The sequence below is a fragment of the Callospermophilus lateralis genome, chromosome 3, assembly GCF_048772815.1.
Source record: "Callospermophilus lateralis isolate mCalLat2 chromosome 3, mCalLat2.hap1, whole genome shotgun sequence".
In the NCBI taxonomy this organism is placed as follows: Eukaryota; Metazoa; Chordata; class Mammalia; order Rodentia; family Sciuridae; genus Callospermophilus; species Callospermophilus lateralis.
In genome coordinates this window covers 37,019,457-37,040,439 of record NC_135307.1, presented here as the reverse complement: position 1 = coordinate 37,040,439, position 20,983 = coordinate 37,019,457, and the positions used below count along the sequence as shown (strand labels likewise).

General features: G+C 38.9%; 1 protein-coding gene across 1 annotated transcript; it reads left to right on the top strand.

The window, feature by feature from the left end:
• Positions 1-15,295: 15,295 nt before the first annotated feature.
• On the top strand, positions 15,296-18,652 carry LOC143394608 (duodenase-1-like). The gene is made up of 5 exons (XM_076849300.2): positions 15,296-15,350; positions 16,944-17,091; positions 17,552-17,684; positions 17,876-18,133; positions 18,491-18,652. Exons 1-5 carry the CDS (start codon positions 15,296-15,298, stop codon positions 18,650-18,652), a joined length of 756 nt encoding a protein of 251 aa, XP_076705415.2.
• The last annotated feature ends 2,331 nt before the right edge of the window (positions 18,653-20,983 follow it).

Here is a 20,983-nt window from a genome sequence, read left to right as displayed (position 1 = left end):
GGACTTTCTCCTGTTCTGTAGCCTCTCTCTTCACACTCATAATCATTTCCTTGGCTGTGCAGAAGCTTTTCAGTTGGATGGCATCCCACTTCTTGAAACTTGTTTTTTTTTCCTTATTCACTGGGGGTCTCATTAAGGAAGTTGGTGTCAGCAACTACCTGCTGGAGTATTGAACCTATGTTTTCTTCCAGCAGTTGTACAGTTTCTGGTCTAATTCCTAGTCTTTGATCCATTTCAATGTGGGTTTTGTGCATGGTGTGAGAGAAAAGTCTAATTTCATTTTTCTACAGATACCTATCCAGTTGCCGCAGCACCATTTGTTTTAACATGCTGTCTTTTTTCAAGAGGCATTTTTGGTGCCTTTGTCAAATATCAGACAGCTATGGATATGTGAATATCTCTGGGTCTTCTACTCTGTTCCATTGGTCTTCATGTCTATATTGATGCCAATACCATGCTGTTTTTGTTAGTACAGTTTGGGATGTAATTACAGTTCAGGTATTGTGATGTCTCATGCTTCACATTTCTTGCCTAGTATTGCTTTGGCTATTCTGGGTCTCTGATTTTTCCAATTGAATTGAAAAATTATTTTTCTAATTCTGTGAAGAATGTCATTGATATTTTGAGGAGGATTGAAATGCATCTATATATTGCTCTTGGTATTTTGGCCATTTTGATAATATCGATTATCATATTGAAGATGGAATGTTTTTCCATCTTTTAAGGTCATCTTCATTTCTTTGCTTTGGTGTTCTAGAATTTGTATTGCCAACCTCTTTTCCCTCCTTAGTTAGATTAATTTTTTGAAGTTACTATGAAGGGGATTGTTTTCATGATTTCTTCCTCAACTGAATCACTGTTGGAGTATAGGAAAGCTAATGATTTATGGGTATTGATCTTGTATCCTGCTACATTGTTAAACTGATTTCTGTGCTCTAGAAGTCTTCTTATGGTATTTTTGAGTCTTATTGATATAGGATCATATTGTAGGCAAACAGAGGTACTTCAACTTCTTCCTTTCCTAATTCTATTCCTTTGATTTCCATTTCATGTCTGATCACCATGGTTAATGTTTCAAGTGTTATACTGAATAGGGGTGGTGAGAGTGGATAATTTTGCCTTGTTACTAATTTCTAAGGAAATGCTATTAGTTTTTCTCCATTGAATATCAGGATGGTGTTGGCTTTGGGCTTGTTTCCAAATCCAAAATGCAGATAAAATTTTAGCATAGTTTTCATTTGATTTCCCTGATTGTTACAGATGTTGAACAGTTTTCATATATTTTTATTTGGCCTATATGATGTTGAAGTAATGTCCTTCTATTCCTAGGTTTTTCATCATTTTTAACATGAATGGGTGTTGAATTTTATCAAAGGCCTTTTTGGCATCTATTCGTTCAGATGATCATGTCATTCTTATCTTTAATTCTGATTAAGTGGTGAATTACATTTATTGATTTTCATATGTTGAACCAAACTTTCACCCTGAAAAGAAACCCATTTCATCATGGAGTATTTTATGTCCTTTTGAATGTGGTTTGCTAATACGTTATTAGGGATTTTTGCATCTACATTCATCATGGATATTGCTTTGTAGTTTTCATTCCTTTATGCATATTTATCAGTCAGTATCTGGATGATATTGGCTGCATAAAATATATTTGGGAGTGTCTTCCTCTTTCAATTTCATGGAATAATTTTTTTTTAAAAATGGTGTTAATTCTCCTGTACAGATTTGGAAAAACTTAGGTGAGAATCCATCAGGTCCTGGAATTTTCTTTTTCTTATAGCTTTTATTTGCTATTTTCATTGGGTCCTGGGATTTTTATTTTTCATAAAGCTTTTAGTTACAAGTTCATTGCTGAATATTTATCTGTTTAGGTTTTCTATACATTCTTGTTTCAATTTGGGCAGATCATAGCTGTCTAGAAATTTGTCAATGTCTTCCAGATTTTCCAGGTCATTGAAGGATAAATTTTTGAACTACATTTTGTTAATGCTTAGGATTTCAGAAGAATATAGAGTAATATCTCCTTTTTTCATCTCTGATCTTGTTGATTTGCTTCTTCTCCATCTTTCTTTTGGTTAGTTTGGCTAAGGATTTGTCAATCTTATTTAGCTTTGCAAGAACGAACTTGTCATTACATTCATCCTGTGTATTATTTTCTTCTTCTCAATTTCATTGATTTAAGTTCTAATCTTAATTATTTCTTCTCTTCTACTGGTTTGGAGTTTGTTTACTCCTTTATTTTTAAGGCCTTGAGGTGGAACATAAACGTATTTACTAGGGATTTCTCTAATATTTTAATCTATACTATAAATTATCCTCTTAGATAATTTCATACTGTCTCAGAGATTTTGATATGTTGTGTCTTTATTCTTGTTCATCTCTAAGAATTTTTTGAGATTTATACTCATTTCTGCTTTGCTTCATTCACCAAATAAAAGAGTATTGTTCAATCTCCATGTGTTTATGGAGTTTCCATGATTTTTCTTCCTATTAATTTCTAGGCTCATTCCATTATGATTTTATGATCTGATAGGATACATGCAATTTTATCAACTTTTTTGTACTTGCTAAGATTTGCTTTGTGTATCAGAAAATGGTCTATTTTGGAATAGGTTTCATGCACAACTGAGAAAAAGGTAAATTCATTTGTTTTTACTGGAATATTCTGTATATGTACATTAGGTCCATTTGATTTATAGTGTTGTTCAGCTCACAGATATCTTTCTTGATTTTGTGCTTTGATGACCTGTCTATTGGTGATAAGAGTGCATTAAAATCATCAGTATTATTGTGTTGGGGTCTATGTGGGACTTACTCTCATAGAATGGTTTTTCTATGTAATTGTGTGTATTGACATTTGGGGCTTAAATGTTAACTATTGTTATATTTTCCTGTTGGATTGTTATCATTACTAGAATGTAGTGACCCTTTTAGTTTCTTCTGATTACTTTTTGCTGAAATCAGCTTGGTCAGATATGAGAATAGCTACACAAGCCTGCTTTTTTGGATCATGGGAATGAAGTCTATTTTGCCATGCTTTTACTTTCTGCCTCTGGATGTCTTACCTGTAAAATGAGTCTCTTTTAAACAGACTATTGTTGGATCATGTTGTTTATCCATTCTGCTAATCTGTGTCTTTTAAAGGGGAGTTGAGACACTTAACATTCAGCATTCATATGAATTTGTGTTTATGATTTCCTGCATTTTGCTTTTTTTTTTGCTATATTTTTCTTGTATTGATTCTCATTTAGTGGATTATTCTTCAACTGAACTTCCTCTAATTTGGAGCTCTGGGGATTGTTTTGTAGTTCCTCTATGCACAATTTGTCTTTGACTATTCTTTTAGTGCTAGCTTTGTTCTCATGAATTGTTTTAGCTTATTCCTGTCGTGGAAAGTTTTTATTTCCCTCTCAAAATTGAAATGAAGATTTCCTGATATACTAACCGTGGCTGGCTCTTGTGTTCTTTCAGGGCTTGGAATATCTCACTCCTCCTTGATTTTGGAGTCTGAATTGAGAAATCAGAAGTGAGCATTATTGGTTTGCTTCTAAATGTGATGTAGTGTTTCTCTCTTGTGGGTTGTAATATTCTTCCCTTACTTCTATCTTAGACATTTTGATTATGATGTGTCTTGGCAAGCTCCTCATTTGTCTAGGTCTCTTTGGGGTCCTTCAAGTGTACCATGTGTGGATGTTCTTCTTGTTTTTTATATGGGAGAAGTTTTCTGGCACTATCTCCTGGAAATGTACTTTGTGCTTTTACCTTTCATCTTCATATTTCTTCTATCCCAATGATTCTCAAGATTGGTCTTTTAATGTTGCCCCAAAATTCTTGTATATTCTGGTCATCTTCTATAATTTTTTCTCTTTATTTCCTTTTGTGTGCTCACAATCATATAGGTCTGCCTTCAATTCCTGAAGTTTTGTCTTTAAGGACTGACCTATATTTTCTATGCAATCTAATCTGTTAGTGATGCTTTTAACTGTGTTTTTAATTTGATGCATTGTATCCTTCATGTCTAAGCATTCTTCTTGTCTTATTTTTACTATTTCTATTTCTTTTTTAAGCTCTTTTTTTATCTCCTGAAATTGCTCCCTGATTCCTTCCTTGGATCTTCTTTTAGTTCAATGGACATTTTAATAATCTATTTCTTATCATCTTTGGGGGGTTTTCATCCACCATGCTATCAGTGGCTTCTTTTGTTGAGGCATTGTGAATTTTGGTGTAATGCCAAGGGGTGAGACCTTGGTACTCTCTCAGATTGCCCCTCCTTGGTTCCTTGTTGTTGGTTTGGGGCTTTTGTGTCTTCACTTCTTTGAATTGAAGTAATGACAGGGCTCAGATGGAGAAGACTGTGTGTGAAGGGAGATTCACTGTTGCTGGTTGAGTTCTGAGTATTTCTCAGCTGCCAGATGTCTACTCTGTGCTCTTGAAGTACCCCAATCAATTTTCTGCTCCTTTAGAGGGACAAGAATCTAGGAATGACACTAATGACAGCAGAAAATGTACAACTTTATGTTAAATATCTGGTATCTAGTTCAATGTCTATAATACTATTTGCCACCTAAGTAGTAATGGTGGTTTCTGCATTTAACAATAATACCAACAAGAAATATATAAATATTCATTATCTAACTTATATATATACAAATGTTTAATAAACTCTTGATGTAGTTCATTTATATTTACTAAATATATATATTTACTTAATAAATATACATTTTATGTATTTATCAAATAGATATATATAGAATATATATTTTAAATGTAAGTATTCAGTATATATTTAAACACATATTTTTAAGTGTTTATTTACACTTAAAAATATGTGTTTAAATATATACTTAATACTTATATTAAGTAAATAAGTATATATAGATTATATATTATAAAATACATACAATAAGTATACATTTAAGATATATATACACATATATATGTGTGTATGTATATAATATGTGTGTGTGTGTATATATATATATATATATATATATATATATATATATATATAAATATATATGAACTAAATCAGGAATTTAACTAAAGATGTCTACTATTTTATCGGGTATATTGATGATCACCCCAATTCAAATGGTAGAAATCACATAGTCTAATTATTAGTGTTGGTTTTTGTCTTCTTTATTCTTTGTATTAAAGGACTAGCTGAAGATTTAGTTGCATTATTCCACTTGTGGAGTAAAGTTTATTGTCTTTGGTAGAGTTTAGTTCAGCAACAAAGCCTCTAACTTGTGAACTTTATATATACCTATAACCTTACAGAATGGACAAAGTAAGCAACACTAAAGATGATTTCAAAGGATACACAGCATTAAAATAAATACCCAATTCCCACTATGATGTCTCCAACATTAATCACCACCAATAATAAGAAATAGAGGGTTCAGCAGTTGTCAACTGTTAAAACAATAATCACAAACTATATTTTGCTTCAAAGAAAACAGCAGGTGTCAACTATATCATCCACAGCAGTAATGATTATATCACCACTAACGGAGGGGGCCAGAGTTACGTAAGACAATTAGTTTTGAAAGATGGTAAAAATACACTTTGGGGGAAAGAAAATACATGGGTAAATTAGAAAGGACTGCCCAGTTTCAAAAAGTGAATAGAGATAATGCAGAAGAGATGTAGCATGTGAAGTTTAAGTGATACAAGGGGAAAAATTGAAGAAGCAAAGTATTGGGAGAGAGGAAGAGATAAAAATAGAATTTGGCCATAACTAGGACAAGGTAAGAGAGAAAAAGAAATAAACATGAAAATAATACAAACCAAACCAAAATATATAATAAAAAGCCTAAACCCTCAAAAGATAAGATTACAGAAAATTGCAATTGAAAATCCTAAAAATGAAAGAAAAAAATACTTATGTTCCTAACCATCAGCACAGCCAGAATTCACACATACCTATGCGCGCGCGCACACACAGACACACACACACACACACACACACACACATACACACAAAAACACATGAGAAGTATTAGAAATAAACAAAGAATAATCTCAGAGGAAGGAAATATCTCCATTGAGATGGTCAAAATAGTTGACCATATTGGGTGGTCACTGTCCCTTTCCAACAATCTTTGTTTCTGTTTCTTCTTGAGGTATGTGCTGATATGGTAAGGGTTGGAGATTTTTGTGTTGCTCTATGGTTGCCAATTGGAGCAGATTAAGATTGAAGCTGTTTGATATAAGATTCAGCTTCCCTTCTACCAGTGTGAGTTGAGATGGGTTAGGATGTTCTGTCAGATGGCATTTCATCCATTTGGACTTGTTCAGTCCCCTCCCAGCATACAGTTTCGGCCACATTTTATGAGGGGAGTTCCAGCAGATGGCATTGGGGTCTAATGAGGCCTCAGGGCCTTTGTTGGGTGAGGCTTGCTTTCAAGAGATTATTCCACTTCTCCCTAGGGCTTGACAGTAGCCCATCTCTAGTGTGAGTTTGGTTCTCAGGAGCTCCAAAGGAAAACAACTGTGGGGTTAAGGGGCTGGTCCTCCACTCACTGCAGACCAGGGGCACAGCCTTCCCAGGCTTATTTTATAAGTGTACTTATCCCCCCCACACTCAGATTCCCATCCTACACCAACCGGGCACATGAGCTGCAAGACACAAAGGAGAAGTGAACTGGGCTCCCCTTCACCCCTCCAATTTGAATCCCCTTGGGTATATTCTACTCCAAGCCTATTTCACTCATATATTTCATCCATCAAAAACTAAATATACTTTCTTCTCAGCAGCACATGGATCTGTCTCTAAAACAGACCATATATTATGCCACAAAGTAATTCTCAGCAAATACAAAAAAAAAAACACAAATGCTAACCAGAATTCTGTCTAATCATAATGCAATGAAACTAGAAATCAATGATAAATTAAAAAATAAAAGCTCTTCCAACACCTGGTGACTATATAATAACTTATTGAATGAACAATGGATAGCAGAAGACATCAGAGAGGAGATTAAAAAATTCTTAGACCACAGGTACAGAATAGAGGACACAGAGACAAACCCACATAAACATAGTTATGTCATACTAGACAAAGGTGATAAAAACATTCACTGGATAAAAGATAGCCTATTCAACACATGGTGCTGGCAAAACCAGAAATCCATATGTAGCAAAGTGAAATTAAAACTCAATCACCCTGCACAAAAATCAACTGAAAGTGAATCAAAGACTTGGGCACTAGAACAGAGACTCTGTGACTAATAGAAGAAAAAATAGGCCCAAATCTTTATTATGTCGACCTAGGATCTGACTTCCTTAACAACTGTCCTAAAGGGAATGAAATGAAATCAAGAATCAATAAATTGTTCAGATTCAAATTAAAAAGCTTCTTCTCAGCAAAGCAATAATCAGTAAAGTGAGAAGAGAGGCTACAGACTGGGTGAAAATCTTTACCACATGCAACTCAGATAAAGTATTAATTCTCAAACATATGAAGAACTCAAAAAACTTAACACCAAAACAACAAATAACCCAATTACAAAATGTGCTAAGGAATTAAACAGCCTCTTCACAGCAGAACAAATACAATCCAGCAACAAATATATGAAAATGTGTGCCCACACCAGCCCACACAGGTGGCCTGGGTCCACCCCTCCACCAGCAGGCACCCACCAGAGCCCAGTTTCCAGCACAGGACTGCCTCTTCCAACCAGCACACTACCGCAGGGGTACAGGCCCAGCCCAGATCCATCCACACTGACTTGTGATGAATCCAAGTCCAGGGTAGGTCTTGCCCTCCCCACACACACCTAGGAGCCTAAGCCTAACTTCCACCTTGGAACACCATAGCCTTCCCTACAGAGTAGCCCCTAACTTTTTGACAACACACACCCTAGAAGCAGCTGCATCTCAGAGCAGGCATCCCAAAGGGAGTGTGAGTCCCACTCTTTCAGCCCCACCTCTGTAAGACATTGCTTCCATCTTAGGGCACCTTGACTATTATCTCAAGTTACCTCTGCTATTGCCACCATTAACTTTACAAGCAGTAGCATACATTGAGGGACAACAGCAGGGTATGGAAGCCCAATATCAAGGTGAGATACAGAAAATCTGCATGAGTAATACAAGAATATAGGGTGGAAACTGTAACATCTCAGATCCACACTGCAAGAAAGGAAGACACATAGACAACATAAAAAACAAGGTCGGAAAGTGCCCCAAACAAACTAGGATACTATAATAACAGAATCCATGAACAGCAAATTTGATAAAATGTCAGAGAAGAAGTTCAGAAGGTTCATACTTAAATGACCTGTGAATTAAAGATTGACCTTAAGGAGCAATTACAGGCAGAAATTGATCACTCCAACAAAGACATAAGAGAGTAAATACAGGTAGCAAAAGATTACTTCAAGAGAGAGAGAGAGACTCTGAAAAAAAAAGTCAGAAATCATTGAAATGAAGGATACAATAAATCAAATAAAAAACTCAATAGAAAGCGTAACCAACACTTGGGAAAAAGAACATCAGATAATGAAGACAAAGTATACAATCTGGAAAATAAAGTTGATCACACAGTGAAGATAGTAAGAAACCATGAACAGAATATCCAAGAATTATGGGACAGCTTCAAAAGACCAAATATAAGAGTTATTGGGATAGAGGAAGGCACAGAGTTTCAAACCAAAGGAATGCATAATCTTTTCAAAGAGATAATATCAGAAAATTTCCTAAGCATGAAGAATAAATGGAAAACAAAATACAAGAGGCTTACAGGACACCAAATATACAAAATTAAAACAGATCTATACCAAGGCACATTACAATGAAAATGCCTAGCATACAGAATAAGGATAGAATTTTAAAAGCCCCAAGAGAGAGGAATCAGATCACATATAGGGGGAGACCAATTCGTATATCAGCAGATTTTTCAACCCACACCCTCAAAACCAGGAGAAAAACATATATCAAACTCTGAAAGAAAATGGATGCCAAACTAGAACCTTATATCCAGCAAAACTAAGCTTTAGATTTGATAATGAAATTAAAAACTTCCATGAAAAAAAATTAAAAGAATTTACAACTAGAAAGCCTGCACTACAGAACATCCTCAGCAACATATTCCAAAAAGAAGAAATGAAAAACAATCATGAAAATCAGCAGAGGGAGGGATTACACAAAAGGAAAATCTAATCAGAGGAGAAAGCAAGTCATGTTAAATAACAAAAATGGCTGGGAATACAAATCATGTCTCAATAATAATCCTCACTGTTAATGACCTAAACCCAGCAATCAAAAGAAATAGACTAGCAGATTGGATAAAAAAAAAAAAAAAGACCCAACGATACACAGCCTCCAAGAGTCTCATCTCATAGGAAAAGACACTCACAGACCGAAGATGAAAGGGTGGGAAAAATCATACCACTCACATGGACTGCAGAAGCAAGCAGGGGTTTCCATCCTCATAACAAATAAAGTAGACTTCCAACTAAAGTCAATCAAAAAGGATAAAGAAAAACACTACATACTGCTCAAGGGAACTATACACCAACAATACTTAACAATTATAAATATATATGCCCCAAACAATGGACCATCTACGTTTATCAAACTCTTCTCAAGTTCAAGAGTTAAATAGACCACAACACAATAATTTTGGGTGACTTTAACACACAGCTTTCATCACTAGATAGATCTTCCCAACAAAAGCTGAACAAAGAAACTATAGAACTCAATTATACAATCAATAATTTAGACTTAACTGACATATAAAGAATATTTCATCCTTCAACAAGAGAATATATTTTCTTCTCGACAGCATATGGATCCTTCTCTAAAATAGACCATATAAAAATCAATAACATTTATAAACCTTAGCCAAGCTAACAAAGAGAAAGAAAGAGAAAACTCAAATTACTAAAATTCACCATGAAAATGGAAATATCACAATACACACTACTGAAATACAGATGAAAATCACAAGCTATCTTAAAAATTTATTCTTTAATAAAATAGAAAATCTTGAAGATATGGAAAAATCTATAGAGACATATTATCTACCCGGATTGAATCAGGAGGACATAGAAAATTTAAACAGATCCATTTCAAGCAAGAAAATTGGATGCTCCAAAAAAGCCTACCAAGAAAGACAAGCCCAGGACCAGACAGATTCTCAGTTGAGGTCTACAAGACCCTCAAAGAAGAACTAAAACCAATCCTTCTCAAATTATTCCATGAAACAGAAAAGGAGGGAACACTTCCAAACTGATTCTGTGAAACTAGTAACACCCTGATGCCAAAACCAGACAAAAACATACTAAGGAAAGAAAATTCAAATCAATATCCCCCTGATGAACATAGATGCAAAAATTCTTAATGAAATACTGGCAAATCACATCCGAGAACATATTAAAAAGCTAGTGTACAACTATCAAGTGGGGTTCCTCCCAGGGATGCAAGGTTGGTTCAACATATGGAAATCAATAAAAAGATCATTAATCACATCAATAGACTTAAAGACAAGAATAACATGATTATCTCAATTGATGCTGAAAAAGCATTTGACAAAATACAGCATCCATTCATGCTCAAAACACTAAAAAAAAAACTAGAAATAGTAGGACATACTTCTACATTATGAAAGCAATCTGCACTAAGCCCAAGGCCAACATCATTCTAAATGGAAAAAAATTGACAGCTTTCTCTCCCAAAACTGGAACAAAGCAGAGATGCCCTCTTTCACTATTTCTATTTAACATAGTCCTGGAAACTCTAGCCAGAGGAATAAAACAGAAAAAAAAGAAATTAAAGGGATAAAAATAGGAAAAGAAGCACTCAAACTATCCCTATTTGCTGACAACATGATTCTATATTTAGAAGACCAAAAAAACTCCACCAGAAAACTTGGAAAACTCACAATAAATTCAGCAAAGTAGCAAGACATCAGATTAACACCCCATAAATCAAACGTGTTCACATACATCAGTGATAAATCAATTGAGAAAACTATCACATTCACAACTGCCACACAAAAAAACTAAATAAAGTATCTGGGAATCAATCTAACAAAACACATGAAAGATTTCTACAATGAAAACTACAGTACACTAAAGAAAGAAATTAATGTTGTCAAAATGGTCATACTACCAAAAGCACAGTACAGATTTAAGCAATTCCAATTAAGGTTTCAATGATGTTCTTCATAGAAATAGATAAAATATAAATAGAAAAAAGCAGACATAAAATTCATTAAAAAAATAAGAGGACAAAAATAGCCAAAGCAATCTTCCACAGAAAAGTGAAGTTGGAGGCTTCACAATACCAGCTTAAACTATATACTACAGACCCATAGTAACAAAAATACCATGGTAAAGAGAATAAAATCGATTTAGATCATGGCGGCGGGAAGGGAGTGAGCATCCTTGTGACCTGTGCTGCTGCGCCAGCAGGGTGTGAATTCAGAAGGGCCGGTAGCTGTCTTTACAGGAATATTCGGTGAAGTTGGTCTACATGGAACCTGAGGCAAGAGTTTGAGCATCTGAGGGACAGGGACATGGCTCATATGCGAAAGAACCCCAGCCGCCCTGTGCACAGAGGTACTGGCCAGCTGAACAGTAACCCGCAGCAGCTGGAGGAATATGAACCCTGCGGAGATCTGTCAGCTCAAAGAAACAGAACTTGGGATCCTGTGATGATATGCCAACCACGCCTCCACAGGCACTGGACCAAGAACTGAAGTTGAGACTTAGTGGAGAAACAGCCCAAATCAAAGAAATGGGCGGCCACCATACTGAAGAACTTTTGTCATCAGCGTTCGGCGGATGGGAATGCATGGCAGCAAGTTTGGCGACAGATCAGGTGTGTGACCCCCAGGCCCCCCCCCTCCATACAGCTGGGATAACTCAAAGAATCTCTCCCCAGCTCTCCGTGGGCGTGAATATCAAAGCCTAGGGAAACTGAAAAGGCACCTGACCTCCAACTTCCCCTCCCACCAGCAAGGAAATCCAAAACCTTTCTCCCCAGCTCTTGGGGGGTGTGGCTATCGGAGGGAATCAGGCAGAATAGGTAGCTGGTTTCCAACTCCTGTACACTTGGAAAAAATGAGGAATTAAACCCCATTAGATTCAAATATACGATATGTCAAACTCATTGTATTGTCATGAGCAACCAATAAAAAAAGAGAGAATAAAATCAAGGCATTCGCAGGTAAATGAATGGAGTTGGACAATGTAATGCTAAGTGAATTTAGCCAATCCCAAAACACCAAATGCCAAATATTTCTCTGATATAAGGAGGCTGATTAATAGTGGGTTGGGAGGGAGCACAGGAGGATTAGACAAACTCTAGACAAAGGGGTGGGAGGCAAAGGGACGGGGCATGGAGGTAGAAAAGATGGTGGAATGAGATGGATATCATTACCCTAAGTACATGTATGAAGACACAAATGGTGTGAATATATTTTGTATACAACCAGAGATATGAAAAATTTGCTCTGTATGTGTCACATGAATTATAATGCATTCTGATGTTGTATATACCAAATTAGAATAAAAAAATGAATTTAAAAACATACCGTGGTATTGGCACCAAAACAGACATGAAAACCAATAGCAAGGATAGAAGAAAAAGAGATAAATCCACGTAAACCCAGTTATCTCAACTTACTAGACAAAGGCACCATAAATATACATTAAAAAAAGATAGCCTCTTCAATAAATGGTACTGAGAAAACTGGATATCCATATGTAACAAAATGAAATTAGACCCCAATCTCTTATTCTGCACAAAACTCCAAGTTAGAACAGAGACCCTGTGCCTAATACAAGAAAAAGCAGGCCCAAAACCTTATCCTGTTGGCTTAGGATCTGATTTCCTTAATAACACTCCTAGAGCACAAGGAGTAAAATCAAGAATCAATATATGGGATGGATTCAAACTCAAAAGCTTCTTCTCAGCAAAAGAAACAATCAATAGTGTGAAGAGAGAGCCTACAGAATAGGAGAAAATCTTTAAAACCTGCGCTCAGATCGAGCATTAATCTCCAGGATATATAAAGAATACAAAAGGCTTAACAACATAAAAACAAATAACCCAATCAACAAATGGGCAAAGGAACTGAACAGACACTTCAAACAAGAAGAAGAACAAATGGTCCACAAATATATGAAAAAATGTTCATCATCACTAGCAATTAGAGAAATGCAAATCAATATTACACTGAGATTTTATCTCACTCCAGGAAGAACTGCAATTATCAAAAATACAACTACAAAAAATGTTGGCAAGGATTTGGGGGGAAAGATACAATTATATATTCCTAGTGGAACTGCAAATTGGTGCAACTCTGCAAAGCAGTATAGACATTACTCAGAAAACTTGAAATGGAACCACCATTTAACCCAGCTATGTCACTACTCACTTAATAACCAATGGACTTAATATCAGCATACTATACTGATGTGGTCACATCCATGTTCATAGAAGCTCAATTCACAATATCTAAGCTATGAAAACAATCTGGGTGCCCTTCAATAGATGAATGGATAAAGAAAATGTGGTACATATACACAATAGAATATCACTCGTAAAGAAAAAAGAAAATATGCCATTTGCCAATAAATGGATGAAACGGGAGGCATCATGCTTACTGAATGAGCCAATCCCAACACACCAAAGGCCAAATGTTCACTCTGATATGTGGATGCCGACTCACAATAGGCAGAGGGGAGGCAGGAGTGGAGGTTCACTCTATTGGTCAGGGGGAAATGGGATTATGGTGGAGAGATGGGAATGGGAAATGGGAAAGACAGTAGAATGAATCAGACATAACTCTCTTCTGTTCATACATGAATACATGACTTGTGTAACTCCATATCATGTAAACTACAAAAATAGGAAGGTATAATCCATATATGTATGATTTGTCAAAATAAACATTCTACTGTGATGCTTCACTAAAAAGAACAAATTTTTTTAAAAGAACAGAGATGTTCCAAACAAAGAATATTTCTGAGTTCATGATCCTTCCTTTTTTTCCATGCAGGGGGAATCATCAGGGTCATTTATGTAGCAAATGGTAGTGGGATGTCAGAAAGGCAGATCTCTGAACAGTGCACAAAGGTTACTACTTTGGCTCTCTGGCATTGGATTCCAATTCACGTGGTATCATTGATTTATTAAACAGAATATCGCTGGGAGAAAAGACCTTCTTCCATTTCCACATGGTTTAAACAAAGCAGACTCACAAACTTATCCAAAGGCGATGACTTTGGATTAGTGGTTTAGTTCCTCTGATCAACTTTACAAACACCCAAAGTGGTTGGCAGATAACACTTTCCTAAATGACAGCAACTGTGTGTCTCCGATCCCACCAGCTTTTCTTACAGCATCATTTAATGCCCCCTCTACAGACAAGGTCTGTCCCTGGCTGTTTACTCTGGGTGGGGTTGAGATTGATGCAAGCAATGAAATATGGTAGAGTTGATACCATCTGACTTTTAAAATTTGGGTGAAAAGGAACACAACTTCTGCTTCCTTGCAATTAGGAGTGAATGGTCTCTCTGGAGAAGCCAATCATCATGTTGCAAGGAACAAACCCCTGCAGGGAGACCACATTGGCAGAACCTCCTGGAGAGGAAAGGAGGTTCCCAGGTGACAGCCAGCATAAGCACTGACCTGTGAGGCAGGGAGCCTTCAGACTATTCCCCTCTCTGCATCTCAAGACCAGCCTGCTGACACACACAGGAGCAGAAACAAGCTGTCCTCAGCAACCATGACCAAACTGGGCTTCCTGAACACTGAGTACATGGGTCACTGAGGCACACGGTCTTCAGCATTGCTCTCACCCCATTCTGCCCATCCCTGTAACCCCAGCCCCACCATCTCCTCTATTCACTAATATTTTCTTGTCTTCTGCCACAGCCAAAGAATCTCATCTCCAATGTCCTGAGTCTTACAAAGAAAATGGTTTTACCAAATGATCATCTTTCCACGATCATTATTCAAAGAGAACCAAGGAAATGAGCATATTTCTGAGACCACAGGACTCATTTTGGCCAATGTTTAGCACCTATAGCACCCCATCTTGTGACCATAGGTTCCTGTTTCTGCTTCTGTGGTCAGCACTGAATCAAGAGTGGTGGGAGCTAAGCCATGGCTAAACTCTAACTCAACCATCAGATCTTGATCAGACAGTGAGGCAAGGGTGAGATCATCTCAGAGGAAAAAGCCCCCACCACACCAGAGGAGAACACTGGGGGTTTAAAGACCAGGAGGACACAACAACATCTTTGACCAGAGAGGCCTTCCTGGGAAGATGAAGCCACTCCTGCTCCTGTTGGTCTTTCTTCTGTGCCCAAGGACAGAGGCAGGTGAGTGACTATCCCCAACAACTGAAGCCCAACCCCAAGCTCAGCCCTGCACAGGCACTGCACCCCACCATCCTGGCTCAGGTGCACCTCCAGCAACTTTCTGCTTAGCAAGGTGAACCTCACCCAAAAACTGGTGGGCCTCATGGGGATGGGAGCACAAAGGAGGAGCCGGGCAGAAGGCTGGTTTTCATGAGAGTCAGTGGCCACCTTCCCCTTTCCCAGCTATAACCTTTACATCTGGAAAGCAGGCCCTTTCACAAACACATATGAAAACATAAATAACCAATTCCCCAAGAAAAGGCAGCTGAGAGAAAGGGGCTGGCTTCTGTAATCAAGGTAAAGCCCACTATGTTTTTAAATTAATATCTTAATATCTACCTTCAATATCCACCTGCTTCTCCAAATTTGTCATTCTCACACTGCCCAGGAATGAAGCCAAAGATCCATCTGATCTCAGAATTGTAGGCAGTCTCATCCCTTAACAGATACGTGTGCCTTGGCTCAGCCCCATGTTCTCTCAGGTCATTTTCAGTTACAGATGGGTGCAATGGCTTTGTCAGACCCCATCGTCCCTGGTGCTCACAATCTCACCAGCACTACCCCTCCAACCTCAGTCACAGGCTAATCAGGAGCCATTCCTTCACACAGCCAAGACCTTTACTGGGAACCTACTTGGTGTCTGGCTCCAGCAGACAAACATAAAACACGACTCAGCATCCTGACTTTCTGTGCAGAACCCAGTGGGAGCTCAGTGGGAACTAACGGGGAAACAAGAGAGGAAAGAAGACTAGGACACTTCATAGAAAGGACTGACCAGGATCTGTAGGGACTTTACTACTTGTTCCAAACTCAAATCCTGTCGGTCAACATTGACGTCTGAAGCGGGAATTATAGAGCAAGCACTGCCCTGCTCTTGGTCAGAGGGAGTATCTGAGTCTTGTGGGTCTCTCTTCAAGCCTGGAATGCTGCCTGGCAAACACTCAGGGCCCATGTTTGCTGCTGCTGGCTACTTAGACCTTTCCCCTAGGGACATGTATAAGGTTTGAGCCAGCCAAGGCTACATAGCAAGTGAGGAGACCAGGAGCAGGGCAAGAACAAAGGAGCATAGAGGGTCCTCTAGTGAGGTTACTTCCTGTTTGATGAAAATGCGGGAGGACACAAGCCAGGGACCCAAACAGACAGAAATTTTTTTGTGTGTGCTCCTAAGTGGGGAATCCAATAGAATAACTAAAAGAGAAGTATTCACAGACACCAATCAATAATAGTGAGGAGAGGGTGGACAGGGGAGATGATAAGGAAAGGAGAAATTCCTTGGACCATAAAAGAAGACAAACTCTTCCACCAGATTCTGAATGTTGTGGAACTTTCCCTTTAGACCTCTCTCTGTGTCCCTCTTGCAATAAACCTGCTGCTTGCTTGCTGTCTCTGCATCCTGTTTGTCAATTCTTTGCTGAACAAGGACAATGAACCCAGCACCCCTAAAGGGTAACAACACCACACTCAATCCTGCCTTCCCTGTAGTTTACCCCAGTGTCCTCTTCTTCAGCCTGTGGCTCCATGAACACCAAGGGCAGGACAGAACTTTTCTTTCAGGGAAAATCATCGGGGGCCAGGAAGCTTTGCCTCATTCCCATCCCTACATGGCATTTCTTCGTATCAAGACTCAAACTACAACAGAACAGTGTGGGGGTTTCCTTGTTCGTGAGGACTTTGTCCTAACAGCAGCCCACTGCTGGGCAAGGTGAGTTCACCCTTCTAGAGAAAATATCACAGGGAATCCTCTCCTTTGGGCCTGAAGACAAGAGCTCTGTGGAGGGAAGGTAAGCTATGGAGAGAGAGGAGCAGTCAGTGCAGGTGGCTTCTTATACAAAAGGTGAACGTGGATCAAGGCTGAATGGGAAGGAGGTGGGTTTTGCCCCAGACACCAGAGTGCAAATATGTGAAATTAAGAGTCTCACCTGGAGACAGTCTGTGTGCATGACTGTACATGTTCTGTACATGACTGAGCACACTGCAATAGTCTAGGACCTGCACCAACCCTGGCTGCCAGGAAGCATAGGGAAGAGATGCTCAGCCCCAAGTCCTCTTCCCATGTAGCTTCTCCCAACTCCAACCTGCCCTGCCCTGGGCCAACCATTTTCCTTCAGGGATACCGACTTGTATCCCCTGTGACTCTACCTCACTGTCTGCTATAGGAACAGAACCATCACTGTCATCCTGGGGGCCCATGACATCAATGAGCAAGAGGCGACCCAGCAGGTCATCCCTATAAGAAGAGCCATCCCCCATCCAAATTTTAAACAAGAGCCATTCAATGACATCATGTTACTTCAGGTGAGGCATGCCATTCCCCTGGGTCTTACACAGGTTAATCCTAGAGGGTTAAATCCTCATGGCCTTGTTTCCATCCCTCCTTGTCAAATTGACCCCTTCACTTGTCCCAGTGCCATGAAGAAAGCAACCCCATGTCTGTGTCAATTTTCGTGAGTTGTTGGTTGATCAGAATTCCCTTTATCTGCCTTTAGTTGAAAAATAAGGCCAACCTGAATGCTGAGGTGAGCCTCCTCAAGTTACCCTCAAGAAATTCCCAGGTTACACCAGGGATGGTGTGCACTCTGGCCGGTTGGGGACGCATTGGCCAAAACATATCCACAACAAAACTGCATGAGGTACAGCTGGAAATCCAAAAAGACGAGGAATGTCTCTCTAATTTCAAAAGTATATATGACTCCACCACCCAGATTTGTGTGGGGAACCCAAAAGAGAAGAAGAATTGTTTTCAGGTGAGTTCACCTGCATTGGCTATTCCCTGCCTTGGGCCCAGCAGAGTTTGAGGAGAATCAGGGCAAAAGGAACTACTTATGCCCCTATGTACTCAGCCTTTCAACAATTCAGTCTCTGGTCCTGGAGACTGATTTCCCTTTGGTCACTTCATGAACAGAGACTTACTGGAAAAGGAGAGGCATCAGTCAACTGGAGGGAATAGTCAGGGTCAGGCTGGAGCCCCCCAGACTGAATGAGGACTGCCCTGGTCCTGATTTCACCTACACAACCCTCTAATAGTGCCCACACACACCTGGGGAGTGGGCAGTGTGGGATCTGAACCTGGTCAGCTAAGAGCTTCTTTTCTCTGCCCACAGGGAGACTCAGGAAGTCCCCTTGTGTGTGAAAATGTGGCCCAGGGCATTGTGTCCTTTGGGGAAGAGGAGGGGACACCTCCAAGTGTCTACACCAGGATCTCAAGCTTTCTGCGCTGGATTAAAAAAACAATGAAATCCTTCAAACTCCAGGGGCAAGACTGAGAGGGCTTCAGAACTGATCTTCATCTTCTCTTGAACATAGACCTAAAGTGCACTGGGTGGAGGAGTCAAGGGGAGACTGCCGGTTGCTTAATAAACTTTCATCTCTGCAACAGAAGTGATGGATTTCTTTTCTTCTTTTTTAATTTTTTAAACCACCTTTTTGCTTTATTTCTAAAACAATCTATTTCTTTTTTTAATTTTTATTATTAGTTGTTCAAAACATTACTCCTTTCTTCACCAGCATAACATTCTGTAGGTTGCTGACTATATGTCCAGCAGGAACTGCCCACATTTATGATTCCTTACATTCTTCCCCTCAGGCACACTCCACCTTCCACCTCTAGAATATAAAACCTTGCTGTGTTGATATTGGCTCCAAATAACTGTTCAATACCAGCTCCCTGCAGCAGGCTGAGTTTAAGCTACCCAGGAAAAAAGGATCCTCTCTAGACAAAACTCATTCCTACAGTGCCATCTTACCTCATTCTGTACCTACATCCCTACCCTATCCTACTTCAGGACCAATATGAAGACACAAAAGAACCCAGATTTAGAAAGGAAATTACATAATTCCCACCCTAGTGGTAATGGTAGGAGTCTATTGGAAAGGTGTGGTTCATGCAGGGCTCCCTCTCCAAGTCAGCACAACTGGCAGCTTGGAAGCATGAAGACTTTCAGGAATAATTTTCAGTGTCCCCAGATGCAACTTGAGTTCTGTCATAGCCCTGTCATGGGGCCAGAGTCCAGTGCAGTGTCTGGTCTCCAGAGAGCCCATCCTCTCAAAACTCCAAATGACCTTCCATCTTAGTCTGAGCCAGCTTCTCTCCACCACCCATGTCCAGGTTCCCTGGAATCCTGTGAGGATCCAAGCACCCTTTCTAACTGTGTTCACCAAGATTCTCATCCTTGATGGATCTTGAGCACTAGCTCAACTTCTGTCCCATTCATAAAGGACCAGGAGGCAGGGTATGTCCTCAGAACTCTAGTCCAGAGTTTACACCTAGGTCAAGGCCATATCAGTCCTCCTCATGCAGAGGAGTCCTGCTCCTGACCTCAGAGCTCAACAAAGATGGGTCACACTCAGCAGCCTGATCCCTTGCAGGCTCTTCCTTTTGGGCACCACTGACAGTCTGGCCTCTGGGACAGAACTCACTGATTGGTACTCTGGACTATAATGTCCATCTATGTGAGACAGCCTGCCTCTGTAACAGGAAAGAAGCAACATTCTGCAAAGCAGCAGTCATCATGGAATCCATGTGGTGTTTCTGTGGCTTTCCTGGCCTGCATCTCAGTTTAAAATTTTCAAGAATTACAAGCATCTTCTTTTCAAGATAATAAAACTTATTTGAAGTGTCCTGATGTCACATGGTAGAGCACATTATCACATCAGATCCAAGAAGTGTTGATTTGGGGTCTAGAGGAAATAGAGACTTTATAGTCTGTCAGTGCTTAAGAGCATTCCCTCCCAGGAGGCAGGAGGAAGATGGGAAGAAGGACCACAGTGTGAGAAAGTCTGTCCTGATATAACTTTGTGGCATATACATAAACTCAGATACGAATCATAGTCCACGTTTTCTGAAATCTGGGGTCTGACTTTAAGCATGGGCCAATGTGAAAAGTAACCCTAGTTATTTCTGAGGCCTTGCCACACATACAATTGTACCAAGATAGGCAGGCTTAGGTATGCTTGGAAAATGGAAGCTTTCTCTAATAGTTTTTAATTTTTTTATTGCAGATATACAGTGAAGCATTGTAACTGGGTTCATCCTGACAAACTTACACATACATGAAAATCTATTCAGTTCATAATGCCAATCTTCTTACTCCCCTCTCTTACCTCTCATCTAAACTCTTCTCTCACATTCTCCTTCATCTACTCTACTTGACTCCCTTTTGTTCATCTATTAATTAATTATATTTAATTAGTAAAGTTAATCAAATTATTAATTGGCATAATTAATTATATCTGCTTGATTCTTTGTAATATCTATTCCTCCCTCCACTTTCCTTAATGTTACTCTAGTTTCAGCATAAAACGGTAAACATTCCATGTTTGGATTTCAGAGTTGGCTTATTTCACTTAGCATGATATTCTCCATTTCCATTCATTACTGACCATAACTTTATTCTTTTTTATGGCTGAGTCAAACTCCACTGAATATATATACCACAGTTTCTTATTCCATTCATCTACTGACAGGTATCTAGATTGATCCCATAATTTGGCTATTGCATTATCCTGCTATAACCATTGATGTGGTTGTAGTATGTCGATTCTTATATTTGGGGGAATACCAACGAGTAGGATAGCTGGATGACATGGTGGTTCTA

Coding starts and splice junctions, on each gene's coding strand:
- LOC143394608 (XM_076849300.2), top strand. CDS start 15,296: ATGAAGCCACTCCTGCTCCTGTTGGTCTTTCTTCTGTGCCCAAGGACA. Junction 15,351..16,943: donor GTGCCCAAGGACAGAGGCAG/GTGAGTGACTAT, acceptor CTTTTCTTTCAG/GGAAAATCATCGGGGGCCAG. Junction 17,685..17,875: donor ATGACATCATGTTACTTCAG/GTGAGGCATGCC, acceptor ATCTGCCTTTAG/TTGAAAAATAAGGCCAACCT.